Source organism: Olea europaea, chromosome 6 (genome assembly GCF_002742605.1).
Source record: "Olea europaea var. sylvestris chromosome 6, O_europaea_v1, whole genome shotgun sequence".
NCBI classification, from domain to species: Eukaryota; Viridiplantae; Streptophyta; class Magnoliopsida; order Lamiales; family Oleaceae; genus Olea; species Olea europaea.
This window is the reverse complement of record NC_036242.1, coordinates 23315470-23340164: the sequence shown is the minus strand read 5'-3', so window position 1 is coordinate 23340164 and position 24695 is coordinate 23315470. Positions and strand designations below refer to the sequence as shown.

The 24695-nt window shown below is 33.2% G+C and overlaps 1 protein-coding gene across 1 annotated transcript; it reads left to right on the top strand.

Moving 5' to 3' along the window:
* Positions 1-19432: 19432 nt before the first annotated feature.
* On the top strand, positions 19433-22100 carry LOC111396192 (cyclic dof factor 1-like). Its single transcript, XM_023022536.1, has 2 exons — positions 19433-19832; positions 20596-22100. The coding sequence occupies exons 1-2, from the start codon at positions 19683-19685 to the stop codon at positions 21700-21702; spliced, it is 1257 nt and encodes a 418-aa protein (XP_022878304.1). The 5' UTR covers positions 19433-19682; the 3' UTR covers positions 21703-22100.
* The last annotated feature ends 2595 nt before the right edge of the window (positions 22101-24695 follow it).

Here is a 24695-nt window from a genome sequence, read left to right as displayed (position 1 = left end):
AGAAAATTAAAAATACAAAAAGACAATTTTTGTCATGGTATCAGAGCCGGGAGGAGCCACCTGGGGACTGCTTTAAGTCGAATTTCCGGCAAAGTTACATAAGGCGAAACAGACTGGGGAAAGGCAAGAAGGGCCAGTTGGGTATCGAAATTCCGGCGACCTTCCTGTGCATCTTTCTCTACCTGGATAGCAACTGCTAATAGACGTTCTTGTAAACAGGAAGCACAAAATCCGACGGCGCTACTGAGATCAGCTGTGTGCTTCTTCCACTTCACTTACAGATGCAACAATTTTGTATCTATGTATGTATAGAATTGTGGGGGTTTACTAATGAGCAATGTGAAGGAATGATTTTTTGGTAGATCCGGTTGTTGAAATTGCGAAGGAATGATTTTTGGCAGATCCGGTTGTTGAAATTGTGAGTATTCCATTGTTCTTTTAGGCTTTACTACAAGTACGTGACTATTTGAGATTGGACTGGACTATTAGATTTTTTGGATTCAAGCTTTTTTGGGCTTACTATTCTGCTTGCTTCTTTTAAATAGTTTAGCAAGTTGGGCTCCAAATATTTTGGTTGCTATTTATTATTTTAGGCTACTGCTTGGATTGTTGCCTGTTGTTTGGACGGTTGTTATTACCTGTTGTTTGGACTGTTGCTATTACCCACAACAGTTGTACCTTTGCAAGAAATGGCTACCCTTCCTGGTAATTTTGGTACTAGCCTCCACAATTCTCATCAAGATGTTGAGAATAGTACATGGTTAATCGACTCAGGAGCCACCGACCATATGACTTTTACTGCCACGGACTTCACTCAAACTTCTTTACCACGACGCTCCAATATTGTCAATGCCAATGGCGTGATATCTCCAGTTACAAGAGTCGGCACAGTAAACTTATCTTCCTCTCTTCAACTGCATAATACTCTACTCGTGCCTTCTCTTTCGCATAAGCTGCTATCCGTGAGTCAAATTACCACTGATCTCAATTGTGCAATACTGTTTTATCCAAATTCCTGTCTTATACAGGATATTCTCACCAAGGAGATCATTGGACAGGGTACAAAGAGGGAAGGACTCTATTATATGGAGGACTTGAACATAGGCTGGGCAAATTCCACACATCTTCTCACTGATAATAAAGACCAGCAGATTTTGCTTTGGCACTGTCGAATATGGGACATCCATCGTTTAGCTACATGAAACACTTATTCCCAAAGTTATTCTCTAATCTTCGAAAGTTTGACTTTAAATGTCAATCTTGCATTTTGGCTAAAAGTCATCGAGTTTCCTACCCGCCGAGTTTGAATAAGAGTGAAATTCTTTTTGCCTTGATACACTCTGATTTGTGGGGTCCTTCTCCCGTTTCTAATGTGACTGGAATACGTTGGTTTGTGACTTTTGTAGATGATTGTACCCGTATGACATGGTTATATTTGCTCAAGGCTAAGAATGAATTGTCGCAAGTATTCCAGTCCTTTCAAGTTATGATTCAGACTCAATTTTTTGGAAAAATTAAGCTTCTAAGATTCGATAATGGTGGGGAATATGTTAACCACAAATTACAAGCATACTTCCAACAATATGGCATTATCCATGAGACTTCATGTCCACAACTCCTCAGCAACATAGAGCTGCTGAGCGGAACAATAGACACATTCTTGAAACCACAAGGGCAGTTTTACTCGGAGCTCATGTACCTAAACGACATTGGGCTGCTGCTGTTACCACTGCTATTTATCTTATAAAACGTATGCCCTCTAAAGTCTTAGATTTTAAGACTCCCCTGCAAGCTCTCTCCAAATTTACTCCACTACCTACTACCTTGATGCTTCCACCTAAGGTGTTCGGGTGTGTTGCATATGTTCACCTTCACAAGAATCAAAGAACCAAACTTGATCCCTGTGCACTGCGATGTCTTTTTTTGGGATATGCTGCTCACCAAAAGGGATACCGATGCTTTGATCCTAAAACTCAGCGAACCTATATCACTATGGATGTCACTTTTGTGGAATCGAAAAATTTTTATTCACCCAATTCATCACATCAGGGGGAGACACAAGATGAAGCTGCAATGAATTGGTTGAAATGGGATTGGGCGAACTCCATGAACTCCAATTCTCATGAAAATGCAATCAATATGGAGTCACATGGTAATACGAGTACAACTGTAAGAGATGAAGCTATAAGTAATCCAAGATTGGAGAACACAACATTGGGAATGGAAACAGAGGAACCTAGAAATGAAATTGAAGCTCCAAAAGTAGAAGAACCTCACTATCCCCACTCTTCAGTACCCGAAGACTTATCTCCTGAGAATATTCCTGAGGTAAGTTCTAATAATATAACTCCAAATGATAACATGGATGTCTCTGTTGGTTATAGCTTAACTTTCAGGCATAACCGAGGCAAACCACCTAACAAATACTCACCTGAGGTTAAGGAACGAAGGTCGAGATACCCAATTGCAAATTATGTGTCAACAAAGGACCTATCTGAGCCTCTCAAGACATTTGTGCATGAAGTCTCCTCCCACCACATTCCAACTAGCATCACAGAAGCCTTAGCCGATTCAAAGTGGGCTCGAGCAATAGAGAAATGGAGGCATTGCAAAAGAATAAGACATGGACTTTAGTTCCACCACCAGAAGGAGCAAAAATAGTGGGATGTAAATGGGTATTTTCCATCAAATACAAGGCAGATGGAACTATTGAACGATATATAGCGAGGCTTGTAGCAAAGGGGTATACGCAAACATATGGAGTAGATTATCAAGAGACATTCTCATCGATGGCCAAGCTTAACACAGTCAGAGTCTTATTATCACTTGCAGCAAATTTAGACTGGCCATTGTAGCAATTCGATGTAAAAAATGCCTTCCTCAATGGTAATCTAGAGGAAGAAGTCTACATGGAGGTTCCACAGGCTATATGGCATCTTCAAATACACGAGTGGTGTGTAAATTACAGAGAGCTCTCTATGGATTGAAACAATCGCCTAGAGCATGGTTTGGGAGATTTAGCTTGGCGATGAAAAAATACGGCTTCCAACAGAGTAATTCAGACCATACTCTCTTTCTGAAGCATCGAATGGGCAAGATAACAGCTTTGATTGTTTATGTTGACGATATGATAATTACAGGGGATGACGCAGAAGAAATATCTGAACTTCAAAAGCGATTAGCAACTGAATTCGAGATGAAGAACTTGGGAGGACTAAAATATTTCCTGGAAATAGAGGTAGCTAGATCTAAACGTGGCATATTCCTCTCACAAAGGAAATATATTCTAGATTTGCTATCTGAACTAGGAATGTTGGAATGTAAGCCTGCAGACACCCCAATGATGCAAAACCACAAACTGGGCGAATATCTGGACCAAGTACCAACGGATAAGAGGAGATATCAAAAATTAGTTGGCAAGCTAATTTATCTCTCTCATACTTGACCTGACATTGCTTATGCTGTAAGTGTAGTTAGTCAGTTTATGCACCGCCCAAGCAAGGATCATATGGATGCTGTAATTCGTATATTACGATACTTGAAGGGTTCCCCTGGTAAGGGGATCATGTTTTCAAAGAACCATCACTTGAGGATTGACGGCTATACGGATGCATATTGGGCAGGAAATCTCTCGGATAGGAGGTCTACTTCAGGGTATTTCACATTTGTTGGTGGAAATCTAGTTACATGGAGGAGTAAAAAACAGAAAGTGGTAGCACTCTCAAGTGCAAAGGCAGAGTTCCGTGGAATGACCAAAGGACTATGTGAGCTACTTTGGTTCAAACAGTTGCTAACTGAGATTGGTTTTGCTCCTACTTCAGAGATGAATCTCTTTTGTGATAATAAAGCTGCCATTGACATATCTCATAACCCGGTTCAACACGATAGGACTAAACATGTGGAAGTGGACAGACACTTTATTAAAGAGAAACTGGAAGCCAAGATCATCAAACTCCCATTTGTAAAGTCTGAAGACCAGCTAGCAGACATCCTTACGAAGGCTGTCTCGAATAAGGATTTTCACAACTCACTTGACAAGTTGCGCATTGGAGGTCTCTATGCATCAACTTGAGGGGGAGTGTTGGCATGAGTTGTCAATTAGAGAGAAATCAAAGGAGATCGGAGGTCATTTAGGATGATGGGAAATCCTTTCTTTCAATTGTTATCCATAATTATAGCCAAGAAATCTGTACATCCGAAAATAGGTTGAACATTCCGGCTATATATTCTTGTATTGAATCATTGTAACTCAGAAAATTAAAAATACAAAAAGACAATTTCTGTCAGGTCTAAGTAGGGCTACCTTCCTATCAGAAGTAGAAGCAGAATGATTTAATACTTGAATAAAATTCTGAATTAATTAATATAAATCTTATAACATGGAAATTAATTTCATCAACAATGTATATGCATGTAGATAATAGTTCAAAACTTTGTAACATAAGGTTTATACTGTGATCCAGGAGTAATATATTCCCTTTTCTTTACCTCTCTAGATAGGTGCCCACTCATTCATGTTCTGATGTTCAGTTACTTGTTGCATAGCTCTGTCTTACCCTTAGACCCCACATCATGAAATTGGGAGACATAAGGATCATAAAAATATTCCTTATAGCAATTATTGCAAGAATATATTGATTTTTGTAGGGGCTTAGCGTAAGCCATATGGTTGTTTCAAGTTTCATTTTTCAACCTAAAATAAAAAACTTATTTCAATATTTTACCTCTAGTTTATAATATCTTCTAACATTTGTTCTTTAATAGTTGAATGGAATGCTTGGGAACTTCATATTTCATTCGCAGTTGTAACTTTCAGATGAACACAGTTACGAAGCAAAAAGATTTACTGAGCACTGGACTTCATCAATGATGTGAAAATGTTCACCTACAGTTTCTTTTAGCTTTAAGAACGCAAGAAGCGATAAATAGAAATGAAGAGGAGGAAGAAGAAAAACTGTTAAATTACCTGGCAGATTTAGTCTTCCCCCTACAATGTGACGCAATCTACCAACAAATTTTTCACGTCAACATGGTCAAACAATGAACTAAACGCTTATGGCGTGTTTAGTAAGCAGGATTAAACTGTACCAGACAGTATTAAATGAAGAAGAAAAAGCTAAAATCTTCTCTATTCGTCTAGTACACTCATATACATCATTTCAAACAAGCACTTATGTTCGTTTTTTCTATTAGTTATTCAAGAGTAAAATCAACTGTTGTATTTATGTGGAGATCAGAGACTTGCATAACATTGTAGTCTGATAAGGTAGCGCTCTAAAACTTGGACTTGGTGAACTAAATCAAGAACAGTTTCATAGAGATTTTGACTACTTTTTCTCACATGATGTATAATAAATTTCACGAATACTAGAAGTATTTTACAATGTCTAGTAGAACAGTCTAGAAAGCCTTGATTCTATATATATCCTCTCCTTAGTACAAATTTAAGCAATTAAACAGGACAGACTACAGAGGATGGTGAAATATTTTGTGAAGATGCTGGTCCTGGCTGCCGAACCAGTCCTGAGAGAAAAACGTTCATCAGTAGAGGTTAAATGCATGATGCCGTTTATCTGCGTATCAATAAATTAAGCAAGTTGTTCAATTGATTCTAGTATGCAATTTAAGTGCCTCTTAAGGGAAAGTTCAAATCGTTGGGATGTGAAAGAAACTCATGTTGAGGCATCACCTGTAGGAAGAGTATGTAATGGTGAGATACAGGCCGAAAACACGATGCACCATGTCAGGCAAAAGGGCGAAATCCGAGGACTATAGTTGGGGGACGTATGGTCAAGTAATACTTTATCTGTCACAAGGAAAATAAAGGATAGAACAGTTGTGATAACAAGATTATTTGTTCTTTAAGTGGCTGACACCTAAGATCCACTTCCTCCACTCAACATTATTGTCTTTGCTTTTAATCTTTGTGGAGAGTTTAAGTGGTTCGTTTTAATGCTTTGAGTAAACTAAAAGATTATTCCAATATCTCAGATGCCTTTTCCTTTTTCCCTTTTTTTTCCTTCTCAAAAAGCTAACTGCATATGATTAGTTATTGGATTCAAGGACATAGTTCTCCGTGCAGAACAATTATTTTCTGCTGGATTTCATTTATGAAGAAACTTAAGATAATTTCCAGAACTTAAGGATTCATCTTTTTTATTCTTTCCTTAGGATCCACTTGGTGCAGCTCTTGTCGATAGAGATTTTGCAAGAATAGCTGTAATTAAAAAGTTGATTGTTTGGTTGTCAATCCAAAGTGTTGTGAACATTAACTTAATGGTTTGGGAACATAGAGTGCTTTTATTTTATGATATACTTCGTATTTTTGAAACTTTAATCATTCAATTATATATCTAACATTCTTTTCATAAATAATATTTAATTCAGATCTTATAAAATCTATTATAATAAATATTTTAGTTAAATTATCAAAACTTAATTATTTTAATACGTATTTTATATTATATGAAGCCAACTTAACTAGTCCATGTCAAGTTTATACTCTAGTTACTATAACATCAAAGGGACTTTGAAGTTAAGAAGTGTTACTACCTGTTTCAAGTCATCCTAGTGGTCCCAAAACATGATGTACAATATACGTGTTTTGGTACAAAGAAGGTGCTTCATTTTGGTAAAAACCCGCTGGCGTAAAGTGAACTTAGCTCTGACATGGAAGTCGAACCACTGTATAACAATCGTGTTTGTTTATTATTTGCTCTGGTACGTAGAAATCAGGGTTCATATTATCATCTTGGATATTAGGAGTAGCTATCTTGGATTTTTTTACTTGAAATTAGAAGGAGAGAGTTTCGATATCCTTACATATCATGCCAGATAACATTTGAAGAGTACACAAACGGTATACACAAACTCACTGTACTTGATTTCGCAAAATTTTAAACAATTTGGGTTCCTTTATTTCATAAGAAAAGCTTCTAAAACATATGCCGCTCATCAGGTTAGATTTTAGATGCTAATTCAACATAGATAACAGTCTGGCTTACACTCTTTAAACTGAGATATTTCACATACAAATATTTTATAAAATGCGTAGAACGTGCAATACTAAGATTACTGATATTTGCATAACAGGAAAGCCAGAACTTTGTGTTTCACAAGGAAATACAATGGTGCTCTAAATAGCACGTCATAGTACTAGTTTAGGAATAACTTAGACTCAACAGAACAGTCGATACAATGATGCTCTAAATAGCACGTCATGTAAGGTATCTGGAAAGCATTCCCTGGTGTTGGAATATCTTTTCGTTGTTGTAACAGAAGTATAGTTCCAGAAATTACCAAAAATGAAAGTTGAGTAAAAAAACAGGTTAATTAGTAAAATGAGCGCACATACTCCAGCATGTATGTTAAGCTGGATTAGACAATACAAGAGAAGTATAACGGATAAAAAACAGTTTAAAATTTTGTCTTTGATATCGTTCAGTACTGTATACCAAACATGTTATTTAAGAAATGAGTGTAGAAGATTTACCAGATGTAGGGACCGCATTCAAGGAGATGAGGCCAGAAAAGGCAAGTCAAGTCACAAACAGATGAAGGGCGTTACCTGCCATTTCTACAACTTTAAGGTATGCCATTTCTAGGAAAGGCAGACCCAATTTATACATGTATATTGAGAAACAAGCAAATTGTTTTGCTAATGTCCAAAAGGTTAAAAAAATCCAATTGTGGAGGGAAACCTAATCTAGTGTTCACATCCCCTTTCTTGGAAAACTGTTTACTGTCTGCTTTTTTGGTTGCTTTTGTTGGAGTTTTAGCAGGATTTAAATGTTTTAATGGGTCAGCTTGTACCATATTTCTAGTTCACTGCACACATACACTTCTTTTGGGGCATCCCTAGTTTTAAATGAGGTCATGGAGTTAGATTAATGGGGCACTTCCTGGGAAATGGTATAAAACTCAAAGCTTAAACCAGAGTAAAAAGTAGATTCTATCAGTATAGTGAAGTGTGATACTGAAGGATGAATATATAAGGTAAATTTTGCTTTTACCCGGAATAAAATTCAATGCTTAGTGGAAATTCTCTCATGAGAAAAATGAGCACATTACTGTCATGTTTGGTATGTGTATACTGAATCTATTGCTCTAATTCATAAAGATTTTATGAAGTTATATCCACTACCCTTAAGCCAAGAGCAGTAAGGTCTTGTTACTTTGGGTTCAGTTTCTTCATTTTATTGGAAGTTTCACACTCATTGTCCTTCAGATGGTAAGCTACTAACCAGTGTAATGGTTGCCTTTTTTTCGTTATTTTTCTTTATGTAACAGCAGGATACCAAAATAAAAAGGAAATAAATTTGACATGAAGATAAGATAATATATGAATCTACATCATTAAATATGTTTTCTTTCATTAGATTTTAACGTCTAAATGCAACCAAAAAAATCATTAGTAAAATAATATTTATGTTTTCCTTTAAGGATAAATATTTTATTTATATAAATTCATACATAAATTATTCTCTTCAAGAAATTAGATTGTATGATATTCTTTTAGAATTCTCGTATTAGCATATTAAAATGGTTTTTCTTTTGGAAGGACACAATTTTATTCCATAACGGTGATATGAAAATCATATTCCTTGATATGAAAAAAATATTCCTCGACAAACATTAATGTAGCGTTCTTTTAGATTATTAATTTGTAGATTCTTTGGAAAAAACGACAACTTATACTTATTCAGGTGCCACAACACAATGTTCTTACAAAGTATTGACATGTAAGATCTATGCTTCTTCGGAAGAAATTGTATAATATTCTTATAAATGTTATGATTATAACATTTTTTTTCCTGGAAGAACACGATATTATTTAAGAGTATCTTTTTAGACAGAGTTTCTTTAAGAACAATAATGCAATATTTTTTGAGAAAAGAATTATGCTTATTCAGTGAACAATAATTTTTTGGACGATTTTAACCATATTACACATCAATTTTTCAATAATTAGTTTTCATTTTTCACTATGTAATAAATACTATAAAATCCTCGTCTTATATGAATTTCAGTTTAATAATTCTCTATTAATTAATATTCACATTAACCTAGGCTCAATGAATCTCGACTTGATGAATCTTGATCTTTTTGAATCTAGAGTTATTATGAATGAGTTTATTTCTATTCATGCATCTAAAAATTGTAATGGGTGTTTAAATTCTTGTATTAACAAATAATTTTTATGTATCAAGTGTAGTTTAAAAATGTTGTTCGTTTGAAGTATTTTAGCATCACAAAAATTTTGAATCATAGAAGTTGAATCTTGATAATACAATTTTCTGTTCTTAAATTTCGATTATAAATATTATTTTCTTTAGTTCGTTTGAGACTCGTCAAATTCTCCCAACAAATTATTATAAAATTTTACTTTTACAATACTTATAAAGTATTTCGGAATAACGTCAATCCATGTTCAACTCAAATTAGAATATAAAAAGATATGGTTCTTTTGCAACAATATAAAATTTTCTTTAGAATATTATTAAGTATAAAGTTGTGATTTTTCTAGAGCGACAACATCTTATTCATATGTAAACTTTTCTTCTTCAAGAGCATTATCATAATATACATATAAATATTCTTTTGGAACATTGATTACCAATTGGTATATCTTCAAGAGCACTAACATGTTTGACAATCATTATTTGAAAACTCTTTTTCTACATACTCATTTTTTATAGAGATGGCAACGGTTCGATTTGGGGTCGGTTCAGCCAAAACATCACCGAACCACCAATTTCTTGGTCATACCATAATCGTACCATAACCACAAAAATCGATTCGGTTCGGTTCGTATCTCGGTTCGGCTCGATTCGGGTCATTAATAACCACGAAAATAAATTATTTTTAATTGGTCCATCCGTCGAATAAAAAGAAAAATTTATGAAAAAAGTCAATAAAAACAAAAACATGATACTAAGTCAATGTAGCAAACAACATCTCAAATGAAAATGCTAAAAATATCTCAATTCTCAAATACAAAATCCAAATTTAATATACAATATTCAATAACTAAAAAAGCTCCAACCTCAATTCATATTCAATCTTCATTCTTCTTCACAACTCTTACTAGCTACGTTAAAACTCAAAATTGATTCCTATATAGTATATAAGAAATGTAAGTAGAGTAACAAATCAATAATCCATAATGTTCTTAACTGAAGATTTAAACAAAAAAAAATGTATATCTTCGTCAACATCCTCGTCACCAAACTTTGGTTTCTGTAATTAAAGAATTCAATTTCTTATTTATGTGTTGTTTAGGCCAAAAGTCATCAAAAAGGAGAGAAATTAAAGTCATTTATCTCTAAAGCAGCCACAATTGTAAAAAATTGAAAATTCTGGACATACTTTGGCCAAATCTTGTGCGAAATTCACAACAAATTCAAATAGACAAATACAAATTATCAAAAGAGAAGATGAGAAGCTCACCAGTGGTAGAAGCCTGAAGGTCGAAGGAGAAGAAAATAATGCAAACGGGCAGAGGCGGACTAGACGACAGTCGGCACTCGACAAACCCAAAAGGTAGGAGCTGAGATTCCAATTTTCCAATAGAACGTTTGTGCCTTTGTGTTAGACTGTTAGGGTTCAAGATTGGGTACTTGGGTTTAAATTTAATTTGTTAATGGGCCAGAAATTTTGGGCCAAAGAAATTAAGTAATTAACATAGAAAAAATCAAAAAATTATGAAAAGCCCAATTATTATTAATTTATTATTTTTTCTAATGGTTAATCGGGTCGGGCGATGGCGTAAATACCATACCCGTCCCGAATCGATTCATTAAAATCAAATGCGATATCCGCCTCATTGCACCATCGGTTCGATTTTTTTCGTCCCATTCGGTTCAGTTAACAGCGGTTTTCGATTTTGACGGTTCGAATTGTCATCCCTAATTTTTTAAATATACATTCATATAATAAAATATTTTGCATTTAAACCCAAGATATTTTCTTACTTTTTAACTAGACATTCTCCTAAAAACACTATTTAAAACATTATTTTTCCCAAATATTCTTCTGGATATTGGTACGAATTGATAAAATAGATTTAAACAAATATTCTATATCTATCATTAAACAATGTCAAAATTGTAAAATCAAATCGAACAATATATATCAATTTATTATTATGTAAATAAAATTAAGAAATCCTACTTACCTTTTCTGTTGCTAACTCAATTGGCTAGAATTATGTGTTTATCTTTAAACACAAAAGAAAAATTAATTTGTACGACTTAGTTGGCTAAAACTTTGCAATATAACGTGCTATAAAATGAGTTGAAATTTACTATTCATAATTGGATGTCCAACTTACTGTCCATCAATGATCAATTGACACATCATTTTACACCTACTTTTTAAGTACAAGTGGTAGTGAGAGAAATTAAGTTTAGACATGTAGTTTAAAGTAATGTATCAATGAATTATTGGATGAACAAGTTAAACATCTAATTTTGAACAACAAATCTCAATTCCTATAAAACAGCAAGAGAAAACCAAATGGGAAGAGTTAAAACTCCTACGAATTAAACCCCAATACTTATAGGAAATAAATTATTGATGCATGGATACAGCTTATAATCACATAAGCTTTGTTAAAACAAGGACTATGGTAAAGAGAAACTTTAACTATAATTTAAAGTTATTGAGAACATCTCCAATAGTGTTCTTTATTTTAAAGAGCATCTTAAGGAAATTTTAAACATAAAGAGTCAAACTTTTTACATAACTCCAACTATACTCTCTATATTCTTTTAGTATTTTGCATTTTCCACAAGTAATTATTATTCATTATTTTTCCTCTATCTTTAGGACTTCCCCCTTTTCCATCATTTCCAAGAAATGAAAGAAATAAGTTAAAAATTGTGCAACTATAAATTTAAATGAGTCAAATCTACACTTTATTTTAATTTTACAAATGTAAGGTACATTGATCACAGTGGCAACAATAGGTAGAGCTAGATCGAGCGCAGCACCCACGAGCTTGGCTCATCATATAAACGCTGCAAGCTCATGGCTCGTCAAATATGCTCAACTCATATGTCAAAGAGCTCATGACGAATCGGCCTACAAATATTTTTTCACACTTCAACTATGCTACAATAATTATCCAGATAATTGAAATATTGATGTAACAATATTTCTTTTCTTTAAATTGAAATATTAAATGAATAGAATTTATATGATATTTGATTTGAATAATTGAATTGTATGAATATGAAATGTATAAAGTTGTAGAAATAATATATTTGAATTGAGATTTGAAAATAGAATTTTTTTTAAAAAAATTATATTTTGTAAACCCTCCTTTTATCTGGACTTGGGACTAACTATATAATTTTCGTACAAGTTGAGTTAAAATTATACACGAACAAGTTGTTACGTGTAGAATTTTATTAAAAAATCAAAATATTATCATTTACCTAATTGCATGCAATTTCCTCATACAGATATTGTATTCGAAAATGTGAGTCTTGCCAATCGTTTGTGTACATTAATGCTTCAAGAATATCTTCTATGAAGTGGCATCTTATCTTGGACAGACTCCTTTTACTTGCACTAAAAGCGACCTCCGAAACTAGTGTGCCAATTGGAAGTGATAGTTCATTCATGCTTCCACCAAAAATCAAGAAAATCGAATCGTATAGCACCAGTGAGTTCTATGCTCCTAAGTGTTTGATGATTAAGATAATTAATTAATTCAACAGGAATTTTTGCAAGGCCTGCGTCCAAAGTTGGATTACATGTAGGAGACATACTAGAAGAACCTCATGCTTCATACCTTTCATCCATAATGCCTCAATAAGGGCTAATTTTATGCTTTATCTTCTTGAAGAGTAGAAGGGGTTGGTACAGTGGGTGTTCGACTAATATTTTATACATTGAAATTAACGTGTTTTCTAAACTCGAATAAGTGATAGGTGCATCATAACTTAAACAGTTTGTTATCTTATTGTAATATATTTAGTACATCTACTGTACATGGGGTCCATTATACTTGTCAAAGAAAATAACATTGGCAAGTCTTTCGGGTATTTTCTGAACTTTCATTCCATAGAAGACAATATTTCAAGAAAATCGGGATCACTTTTTGTAATTTTGAAAATATTTTGCAATTATGTAAAGATGTTCAAGAACTCTTGAACTAGTGGGATAGTTTACCCTAAATAAGATATTTGTGGAATCATAAAAGCTTGCCAAAATTTTTTGAATTTAAAGGCTAGTTCCCAGTCAGAATTATCGATATTCCTTACATGACTAGAGTTATAAAATTTAGTGACTAAATGTTCATAACCTTCACATGATTGTAATAATAAGTAAGTGGAGTTCTATTTATGACCTGCGTTGGTTTCAAATTTTTTTTTTTTTTTGGAATCTTGGCCAACTGGTAAACAAAGTTCTTCAAATGCTTGTTTTTTACTTGATGATATGGTTATATAAATTATCGCATCCCTAATTCTATTAATTTGATTCTTAATATGTCGCATACCATCTTGTATAATTAAATTAAAAATAGGATAAATACATCGAAAATGAAACAAAAAACTACCAAAATCATGATTAAGTATTTTACAAAGTTTATCCATAATAGGCTTGTTAACACTAGTATTTTCAAATGTAAAAGAACGAACTTTACATTCACATTTATATAATCTAAAAATTTGCAGGATAGAATTAAAAATATTATTAGAATTATGACGATATTCAATTATCTTAAAGACAATAATTTTTTATGTATTACCTAAAATATGTCTATATAATCTGCAGTTCTTTCTATATAACTTTTTTTATTAATACCTTCCAATAAATCTGAGGTCAACGATATAACACCGCCATATTCATCAAATCACTAATCAATTGATTTTTAGTTCAAAGAAAATAATCAATGATATCATCACTAAGGGTGTTTTTACTTACACCTTTGTACCTTGACTGAAGATATTCCTTCATAAATATTGTGAAATGCTCGTTGTCCACTATACTAAGCAGCAACTCATCACCGATAATGAATTTCACCATTCCATCATTAGTTCTTTCCTTCGAGTACATTCATGTGCTTAGGAGAACTGCTACCAAAAGAGTATCAAAGACTAGTTATGATTGAGATTGGCCAACAAGCTTGTGTTTGGCCATACATTTGGCATAGAGATGATTAAGATGGGTAGTACCAATACCCTTTGACCATGCTAATCGTGTTTGACAGTATATACACACTACTTTATACTCTATGATTTCGTCCAAGATACTACTGGTTGAAATCAATTTAAATTGTTCCCAACACTTTGCAAAATTTTCCCTTTCGCTTTCCTCTTGTATCGGGATTTTGTAGTTCGACTTTGTCTACATCATGTATAATACAAATCAATTAGATTACTACTCTATGTACATCCTTAATGCTTATTCTCGACAAATCATCAAGATGGGAATGTCATTGAGATCGACAAATTTGTTGAAAAATTAAGGTTGTGAAGTCATAGGTGATTGGCTAGCAAACAAGCCCTGAATGGAATCATGAGGATCCATTTGTTTTATGTAAAAGAAATATAGAATGTAGATTGCAGTGTAGAGAATAAAAATGTAATGTATAAATTGGATAACATATAGTATAGAGAATGAAGGTTTGTGTATGTAATATAATTTTATAGAGCAAAAGTATTGTAGAATAAAAGAATAATTAAAAAATTATTGTAGAGAGTAGAGAGATTGTTGAATTTGGTGTGAAAAGAATGGTGGAAGTTTTGTGGTATTTATAGAAGGGAAAAAAAAGGGTCTCTTTTTCAAAGCTTGTGACTGTTACAAACTTTAAAACTGTATGGTCACTGTTAAAGGTGAGGCTTGTAGTTTATCGAGCTTATCCATGAGCTAGGCTTGCCAATTTGGTGAGTTGAGTCTAGGGATTTAAACTAGCTGAGCCGAAAAATGAATTGACTGGGCAGAAAAATAAGGCTCAACTAGGGCTTTCAACTCGGACCTGACCAAGCCAAGCCAAGCCGAGCCAATTCATTTTCTTTAAGTCCTAAAATTTGAAAAAAAAAATGAAGATTATAAAAAAATTATATAAGCAGTTGCACTGCTACTTATGTAAACAGGCAGCCGCATAAATAGCCTGTTTTTTTCACACAATTTGGCTCATGTGTCATGGGGTATTTTGACCAACCCTACGAGCCGACTAGGGCTGCTACCCAAAAAATAAGGCTCGATCCCATAAAGCCTCAAGCCGAGCTAGCTCGAGTAGCCAATGGCACCCGAGCCAACGAACCAAATTGACGTCCCTAGCTGAGTCGATGAGCTACTAGGCTCGATTACCACCACTAATTGATGTTGTAAAAGGAGGTTTAACTCTCTAAAATAGAAATAATAAGATCAATAAGAAATCTATAAAAGATGTAATAAAAAATGATTATTATATATTTTTAATAGAAAATGGAGCATTCTCAACCATGTAGAAGAGCAAAATATGGGTTTGTCTGAGTCTTTTTTTGGAAAAAATTTAGTTTTGTAATAGTGATTTTTAAAGAATATGTGTTAAAAAGTAGAAAAAAATTAAATTTAATTGTAAAATTATTTATTGAAAAAATGTGTAATTGAAAATAAGTTTGAAAGATGGGGGGCTAAATGTGAAAATGAAAAGAATTTCCAGGATAAGAGAAAAATATCTAATCGTCCCGTCTTATCTCCAACCACATATTTGGACACGCGGATATCTTTGATAAACAATCCTTGTTGGATCGTCAAATAGCAGCCACTAAAAGTTGGCTCTTCTGTGTGAGAGTCCTACACACTTAATCCTCGGACACGTGTCGGAAGGATATGAGCTGGATATTAATGGACTGATATGAACAGTGAAATCAACCTTTTTGAATCACTTTTGCAGGTGGGCCCTATTTCCGCTGACGTAGCGATTGCACCAGCTATAATTTGCCTTCTCTGATGTCACGGTTGTCTCCTGTGGTATATGTTTGTCACTTTTTCAATCGTAGGGATTAAGAGCATTTTCATACAGCTGTTAAGTCAATTAAAATCAATTTTTTAATCGTTATTTCAATATTTTAGTCGTTATTTTTGAATTCTTATCCCACAGGTAAAATTCATAGATAGGGATCCACTTTATCTCTAACTATCAAAAAAGCAATTATTAAAATCTCTAACAAATAAGCACTAAAATTAACGCTTTATTTGCCTTCTCTGATGTCACGGTTGTCTCCTGTGGTATATGTTTGTCACTTTTTCAATCGTAGGGATTAAGAGCATTTTCATATCGCTGTTAAGTCAATTAAAATCAATTTTTTAATCGTTATTTCAATATTTTAGTCGTTATTTTTGAATTCTTATCCCACAGGTAAAATTCATAGATAGGAATCCATTTTATCTCTAACTATCAAAAAAACAATTATTAAAATCTCTAACAAATAAGCACTAAAATTAACGCTTTATCTGAGGCCCATTAATTTTTTGTAATATATTATAGTAAATTGATGAAAAATATATGGTTAAATTTTTTTTATTTGAGTGTAATATTATTTTAATAAAAAATGTGATTGAAAAATAAGTACCATAGAAAAATAATGGAAAAAATGGGGCTCAAACAGGGGCTAATTTTTTAGTAGATTTTGATAAAAAAATTTAGAAATGTATGGTTGGAAAGTTGTGGAACCATAAAAAATGTGGTTTATATTAATTATTTAAATTTTACTTAAATTAAAATCTGATTTAAATCAATACCAAAACATGATTCAAATAATGAGTAAGTAAAAAATCTTAGAACCATTAATTCTGTAAAGATAATCTTGATCGAGCAAATAATTGAAAAATAAGTACCATAGAAAAATAATGGAAAAAATGGGGCTCAAACAGGGGCTAATTTTTTAGTAGATTTTGATAAAAAATTTTTGAAACGTATGGTTGGAAAGTTGTGGAACCATAAAAAATGTGGTTTATATTAATTATTTAAATTTTACTTAAATTAAAATTTGATTTAAATCAATACCAAACATGATTCAAATAAATGAGTAAGTAATAAATCTTAGAACCATTAATTCTGTAAAGATAATCTTGATCGAGAAAATACAAAATTTCATTGAGAATAAAATAAAAGTTCAAAAATAATTTATCTATCAATGATACTATATATATATTTTAAAAAAAAAGATATTTTAAATTTGGCTCAGTAACATTAAAAAATATAAAAATAAAATAAATTTTTTGTTAACGCCACAGACGACATGCTATCAAAAATCAACAATTGAAATATTGTTCCTTGGCCTGTTGAGTCACATCCCGTAATTTACCTCCATCACAAAATTCTAAAAAGGGGACGATGGGGACCCTCAAGGTTGGAGTTCAACATTTAAAAATCAACAATTGAAGCATTGTAAGATATTGCTTCGCCGACCACGTTTCCAGCGATAATAACTGATAAATGTACATTATTAATAAGCGATGGAACAACTGTCAATAATTCAACAAACATTGATTTTCTTTGGTAGTGATTCACGTAATATAATAATAATAATAATTATTATGGGCTTGTTCGGTAATCGTTATAGAAATTGATTTTTTAACTGTTATAAAGAAAAGTGGATATCATCTATGAGTAAAAAAAATAAAAAATGACGGCTGAAATAGTGAAATAACGATAAAAAAAATTGATTTTTTTGAGTGAAAAATTGCTATTAAACGAGAGCTATATAAAAGGACTTCAATTTATTTGAGCCACTTCTAGAATGATTCAAACTCTATCAAATTGTTGTATCTCTCTCCAACAAATGCAATCGTCATTTCAAATTTTTGAATACCCACCTAAAGTTCTGAAGAAAAAAAATCTAATTTCATAAAATTATATTAGCAAACAGCACATGACAACACCGAAAGACGTTGATTTCTTTGGTATTGATTCACATATCACATTTTCGTTGGTCATCATTTTGCTCCGTTAAATATAAAAGGACTTCAAATCATTTGAGCCGCTTCTAGAATGATCCAAACTCTTTATTAGAATTGTCGTATCTCTTTCCAAGAAATGCAAATCGTCATTTTAAATTTTTGAATACCCACCTCAAGTTCTGAAGCAAAAAAAAATCTAATTTCATAAAATTATATTTGCAAAAAGCACATGACTATTTCCTCAAAATTTCATTGAGAATAAAATAAAAGTTCAAAAATAATTTATCTATCAATGATACTATATATATATATATATATATATTTAAAAAAAAAAAGATATTTTAAATTTGGCTCAGTAACATTAAAAAATATAAAAATAAAATAAAATTTTTGTTAACGCCACAGACAACATGCTATCAAAAATTAACAATTGAAATATTGTTCCTTGGCCTATTGAGACACATCCCGTAATTTACCTCTCTCACAAAGTTCTAAGAAGGAGGCTATGGGGACCCTCAAGGTTGGAACACCTTTAAAAATCAACAATTGAAGCATTGTAAGATATTGCTTCGCCGACCACGTTTCCATCGATAATAACTGATAAATGTACATTATTAATAAGCGATGGAACAATTGTCAATAATTCAACAAATATTGATTTTCTTTGGTAGTGATTCACGTAATATAATAATAATAATTATTATTATTATTATGGGCTTGTTCGGTAATCGTTATAGAAATTGATTTTTTGACTGTTATAAAGAAAAGTGGATATCATCTATGAGTGAAGAAATAAAAAATGACGACTGAAATAGTGAAATAACAATAAAAAAATTTGATTTTTTTGATGAAAAACTGTTATCAAACGAGAGCTATACAAAAGGACTTCAATTTATTTGAGCCACTTCTAGAATGATTCAAACTCTATCAAATTGTTGTATCTCTCACCAACAAATGCAAATCGTCATTTCAAATTTTTGAGTACCCACCTAAAGTTCTGAAGAAAAAAAGTCTAATTTCATAAAATTATATTAGCAAGCAGCACATGACAACACCAAAAGACGTTCATTTCTTTGGTATTGATTCATATATCACATTTTCTTTGGTCATCATTTTGCTCCATTAAATATAAAAGGACTTCAATTTATTTGAGCCGCTTCTAGAATGATCCAAACTTTTTATTAGAACTGTCGTATCTCTTTCCAACAAATGCAAATCGCCATTTCAAATTTTTGAATACCCACCTAAAGTTCTAATGCAAAAAATTAAATTTCCTAAAATTATATTTGCAAAAAGCACATGACAATTTCCACAATCCAGATAGTATTTATTATTATGAACTTATTTGAATAATTATAATAAAGTATTGATGACCAACTTGATATATTATAAAAGTTGAGGACTAACTTACTATTATAGCAATATGAAGGGAATTAGTGGATGTGAATTCATCAAAAAGAAAGTGAAAAGTCGAGAGTAGCCACCTTTTAAGACTTTGGAGAATCAAAAAACCATTAAACAGATAAGCAAATATCCCGAAGAAGGATTCCACAAAGGCCACAAACAAACTTGTGGCTGTGAATTCATCTCTCTCTGCCTACGTGTCACCCAGCACTTTCTCTATCCTCCCCTGTAGCCCTCAACCAACCCAACAAAATGAATCAAAACCTCAACGAAATCAAAAGTTCTTCAATTTCCTAACACAGAAGAAAGAGAAAGTGTGCTGCTGTCTGCAAAAAGACTTACCCTTCAGATTGATAGATATAGAGAGGGAAGGAAAAATGTCAGAAGTGATAAGAGAATCTGCAATTAAGCTGTTTGGGAAGACTATATCATTGCCACCTGATAAGGGTTTTACAGCAGCTTGTCATCTTCAGCATCAGCGAAGCTTAAGTTCTTCAGTAGCATCAACTTCATGTCACGATATTAAGGTTTGTAGAACAAATATATGTCTCCAACAAAATGAATCAAAACCTCAACGAAATCAAAAGTTCTTCAATTTCCTAACACAGAAGAAAGAGAAAGTGTGCTGCTGTCTACAAAAAGACTTACCCTTCAGATTGATAGATATAGAGAGGGAAGGAAAAATGTCAGAAGTGATAAGAGAATCTGCAATTAAGCTGTTTGGGAAGACCATATCATTGCCACCTGATAAGGGTTTTACAGCAGCTTGTCATCTTCAGCATCAGCGAAGCTTAAGTTCTTCAGTAGCATCAACTTCATGTCACGATATTAAGGTTTGTAGAACAAATATATGTCGCTGTGTGTGTATGTTGAAATTAATTTGATGTTTATGATATATATTTGCAATTCTATGAGCAAGCTTTATGTTTGAAGTTGTAAAGTTATAAAGGGTTTGATTCACTTTCTGAGAAAATTTTAAAATTCTTTGATTTGGGTATAGATTCTGAGATATGGAGTCTAGATGATGATCGAATTCTGGGATTTATTGACTGAAGTTTAAGAACTTGAAATGAATCATAGACAATGATTATAGGGTTAATAGTATATTGGTCAAAGTTTGAAAGCCCCTGGTTTGTAAACCCCTCTGTTTCTGTTTCTTTTTCTTTTTGGGATTTTCTAGTCAAAATTTGATCTCTCAATTAGATAATGAGACTTTAGTTGTTATATAATTACTGTCCATATCTGTATAACTGTATATGAATCTTACGTTAAATTTCTTCATTTTATCAGAGCAATTCAGAAGGAGAACTAACCGGGACAAATCAAGATGATGTTGCCTTCAAACTGGCTGCAGAAACACCTACAGAGCAAGCAACATCATCAGAGATCACTAGTGACCCTGAGATTTTGGGAAAAGACTCGCCTCTGAAAACTTGTAGCACGGAGGAACAAATTGAGAGTGGTGTCTCTCAAGAAAAGACGATGAAGAAGCCTGACAAAATACTCCCATGTCCTCGGTGCAAGAGCATGGACACGAAGTTTTGCTACTTTAACAATTACAATGTCAACCAACCCCGGCATTTCTGTAAAATATGTCAGAGATACTGGACGGCTGGAGGAACAATGAGAAACGTGCCCGTGGGTTCAGGTCGACGCAAGAATAAAAATGCCTCTGCTTCAAATTATGGTCATGTAATCATTCCAGATACCCTCCAAGCAGCTCAAGCTATTGCTATAACCGGGATGCACTTTCCCTCCTTCAAACCAAATAGCACTGTCCTTACGTTTGGTTCAGAGAATCCAGTTGGTGAATCCATGGCTTCTGCCATTGATCTTGCTGAAAGATCACAAGTAAGTGTTGGAAATGGATTTTATGGACGCGAAAACAGAAATCCTGTCTACCACGGGAGAAGAGAAATAGGTAAGGATCACTCAAGTAGATCTTCTGGAATTCCTGTGTCTTTTTATATGACTACGCCCAACGGGGGCTGTACCGTACCAAGCGGTTGGAGTGTGCCGTTTCTATCCCATCCACCTACATCTGATAATTCTTTACTAAGTAACCATCCTGCTTCTACACTCGGTAAACATTCTAGGGACGGGAACATACTTAAATCACCAAACATGGAGACAGCAAATTTTTACGAGAAAAAAAGTGCTGAGAGATGTGTATTGATTCCTAAGACATTAAGGTTTGACGATCCAAATGTGGCCTCAAAGAGCTCTATATGGTCATCACTTGGAATCAAGAATGAGAAGATTGATTCGGCAGTACATATCTTTAGGACACTTCCTGCAAAGGGGAACCAGAATGGTAACATAGACAGTAATTCTTTGGTGTTACAAGCTAATCCAGCAGCTTTTTCCCGGTCACTTAACTTCCGCGAGAGTGTTTAATGAGACTATGTTCATTTTAGTTATTCTACAGCGGCAGAATGTGCATACGGGAACATACATCAAACGAGGAAAGGATGCTGAAACGCTACATCCTGTTTTTGTCCATCTAGCAAGTCTGTGCAGCTCACCTTAGCTGACAGCAATGACGGATTCAATCGATGAAGTATAAGGACTGTTAATATCTTCTTCCCTTGGAGACTCCTTAAGAAATCTGTTTTTGAACAGAAGTAGTAGTTCTATGTGTTATTTCGTTTATGGTTTGCCAGTAAGTTCTTTTTGTTGTACATAGCTTTATACAAAACAGAAAGAGGTGGTCGAATTTTCTTCTGAATGTACTAAAGCAGAGATCTTGTTAACATGATATATAAATAAATAAAAGCTTCTATTCTGCTGCTTAATGGTGCTTATTCTTGTTTGTGCACCGAACTCATAGAATTGCTGATATATCCCAGAACACTGCATCAGTTGATCGAGGTAATTTTATTCCGTAGGTGGCATAAGTTCGATTTTTCACTCGAGCTGGCACGCCACATTGGTCATAAATCAACCAATTTTGCCGCGTGCGCGTAAGCAGCACATTGCGCATAATATAGACACTAGCAGAACTAGAAAATTTTTCCACTGATAAAAATATGGATCCCATAAAGTGAAGTATCCAACCGTGAGTGTTGAATTTGGAAATATTATGAAAAGGAGGGCCTTTTTCAAGAAACAGGAGAAGTTCTTTGTCAGGTCCCCATTTGTAGAGATAAAGTTGAATTAAAGTGCCAAAAATCCGTCCCTTTCAGTTGAAAAGTAGCCAACCCAGTGTTGCCAAAAGGTGGAAATTTGAGGATAAAACCTTTTTTAAATTCTTGTCCCTTATTGCGTTCTTTTCCCATATCCATATCCTCTTATCTCAAGTGACGAGAATTTTTTTTTTTTATCACATCTAATACGAGTGTAATTTTCATAATAAATAACGACAAGACCTTAATTCAGAACTTATATCTTTCATGACATTTCTTCGCATTTTCATCTTCTTATGAAATGCACTAAGAAGAAGATTATACAGAAGTACAAGGATGCAATGCACCAACTGGAAATGTGGTCTGCATCTATCCACAAAAATGAGAAGCTGTCTGAGGTTAGATTTACTAATTTCTCATTGGATGAGTCACAAGATCAAAACCTATTCATTGTACATTTTGATTGGTAAGACAAGAGTGAGACACAGAGACTTCAATGTTGTTATTAGCACTAGAAGGCCACAAATTTTACAGAAATGAGTATTATACAGAAGTACAAGGATGCAATGCACCAACTGGAAATGTGGTCTGCATCTATCCACAAAAATGAGAAGCTGTCTGAGGTTAGATTTACTAATTTCTCATTGGATGAGTCACAAGATCAAAACCTATTCATTGTACATTTTGATTGGTAAGACAAGAGTGAGACACAGAGACTTCAATGTTGTTATTAGCACTAGAAGGCCACAAATTTTACAGAAATGAGTTGTTATGGGACCATTGGCATTTGATGCTACGAGCCCTTTATTATCTAAGGGTCGAATTATCACTATATTTATTCGATTTTCTATTTTTACTTCGTTTTTCATTTTTTCTTTGATAACTTTAAAAGGATTGTGGGCCATTGTAGTCGGTACATGCACCTTTTGATGTCGACAGTCTATCCTCTATGTTGCTCCTTTATTTTTCTTTTAAACCTCTTGAGAAATATGGAAAATTCAACTACTCGTCTCTCCAACTTATTGCTTTATTAGTAACTTGGTCATCGAGTTTCAACATTTTTCTTCTTTTTCAAATTTTCACTTGCCCCCACACATATCCAACTTTACAAAGTTAGGTTTTACTTCTGAACTTTGAATTGTACGAGAAATTATTTAAGCGACATATTTTAATGATTGTCAAGTGACAATATAAGAAAGGTGTGGGTGGGTTCCGTAATTGGAGATTGATTGTAGGAACATAATTAAAAATTGAAGATTGAGACCCCGTTTGACCCCCTTATTTCAAATTAAAATGGGTGAAATAGTATCTTCTTGAAGAATAAGTGGTTGAAAAAAAAATAAAAAGTTTTCGTCATATATAATATTATTTTATGAAAGAATGTTTGATTAAAAATAGGGGAGAAAAAATGAAATTTAATTAATGGAGGCGATTGGTGGTGAATTTTCTCATTGAAGTTATGTTTCCCAATGTGTAATATTCGACGTCCTTTTGGACAAAATGGGTCCGAAAATACGCATTATCATACAAAAAATACTTCGTCTCCTTTGAACTTCGAAATATCATAAAAACAGGAAAAGTCCAAAGCCTCTTCAACGCAGCCCAATGTTTAAAAAAATTTTAATTCAAAAATTTGCACGCGATTTAGGTGGTTTAAATAAGGGAAAAAGTCATAAACATATTAAATATCACACATTTTAAAATCAAGAAAATAAGTTTCAAACTTCACAAATCAGATTTTTATTAAATATTATTTATGATTTGATTAATTAATTATATTTAGGTTACAAATTTATACAATTTGATCACAAAGTAACGATTTAATTAGCCATATATTATTTTTCGATTACAAATAAAAATTTTATGTCACAACTTATTTTACGATCACAATTCAAAAATTTTATAGGTCACAGCTTGTTCATCGATCACAAATTAAAAAAAATTTATAAGTCACAAATTATCAAATTATCTATCACAAATTAACAAATTTTTAGGTCATATATTATTTTTTTTAATACAAATTATCTTTTTTATTGGTTACAGGTGAAACCAATTTAATGATCAAAATCAACCAAATAATTTGTGACCATCATCCCGATCACTCTCAACATGGCCACCGCCATCAATCCACAACCACAGTCATCCGCAATCCGAGAAGCAAAACAGTTATCTCAAACACCACCACCACCAATAAGATCCAACAAAGCTATCGCCACCCAAACACCATCACCACAAGCACCACCACCGTCCCCACCCACTACCTGA

What these genes read in the sequence shown, in the direction of transcription:
- LOC111396192 (XM_023022536.1), top strand. Translation starts at nt 19,683, where the DNA reads ATGTCAGAAGTGATAAGAGAATCTGCAATTAAGCTGTTTGGGAAGACT. An exon ending in CTTCATGTCACGATATTAAG is followed by an intron (nt 19,833 to 20,595) that starts GTTTGTAGAACA and finishes TCATTTTATCAG; the next exon opens with AGCAATTCAGAAGGAGAACT.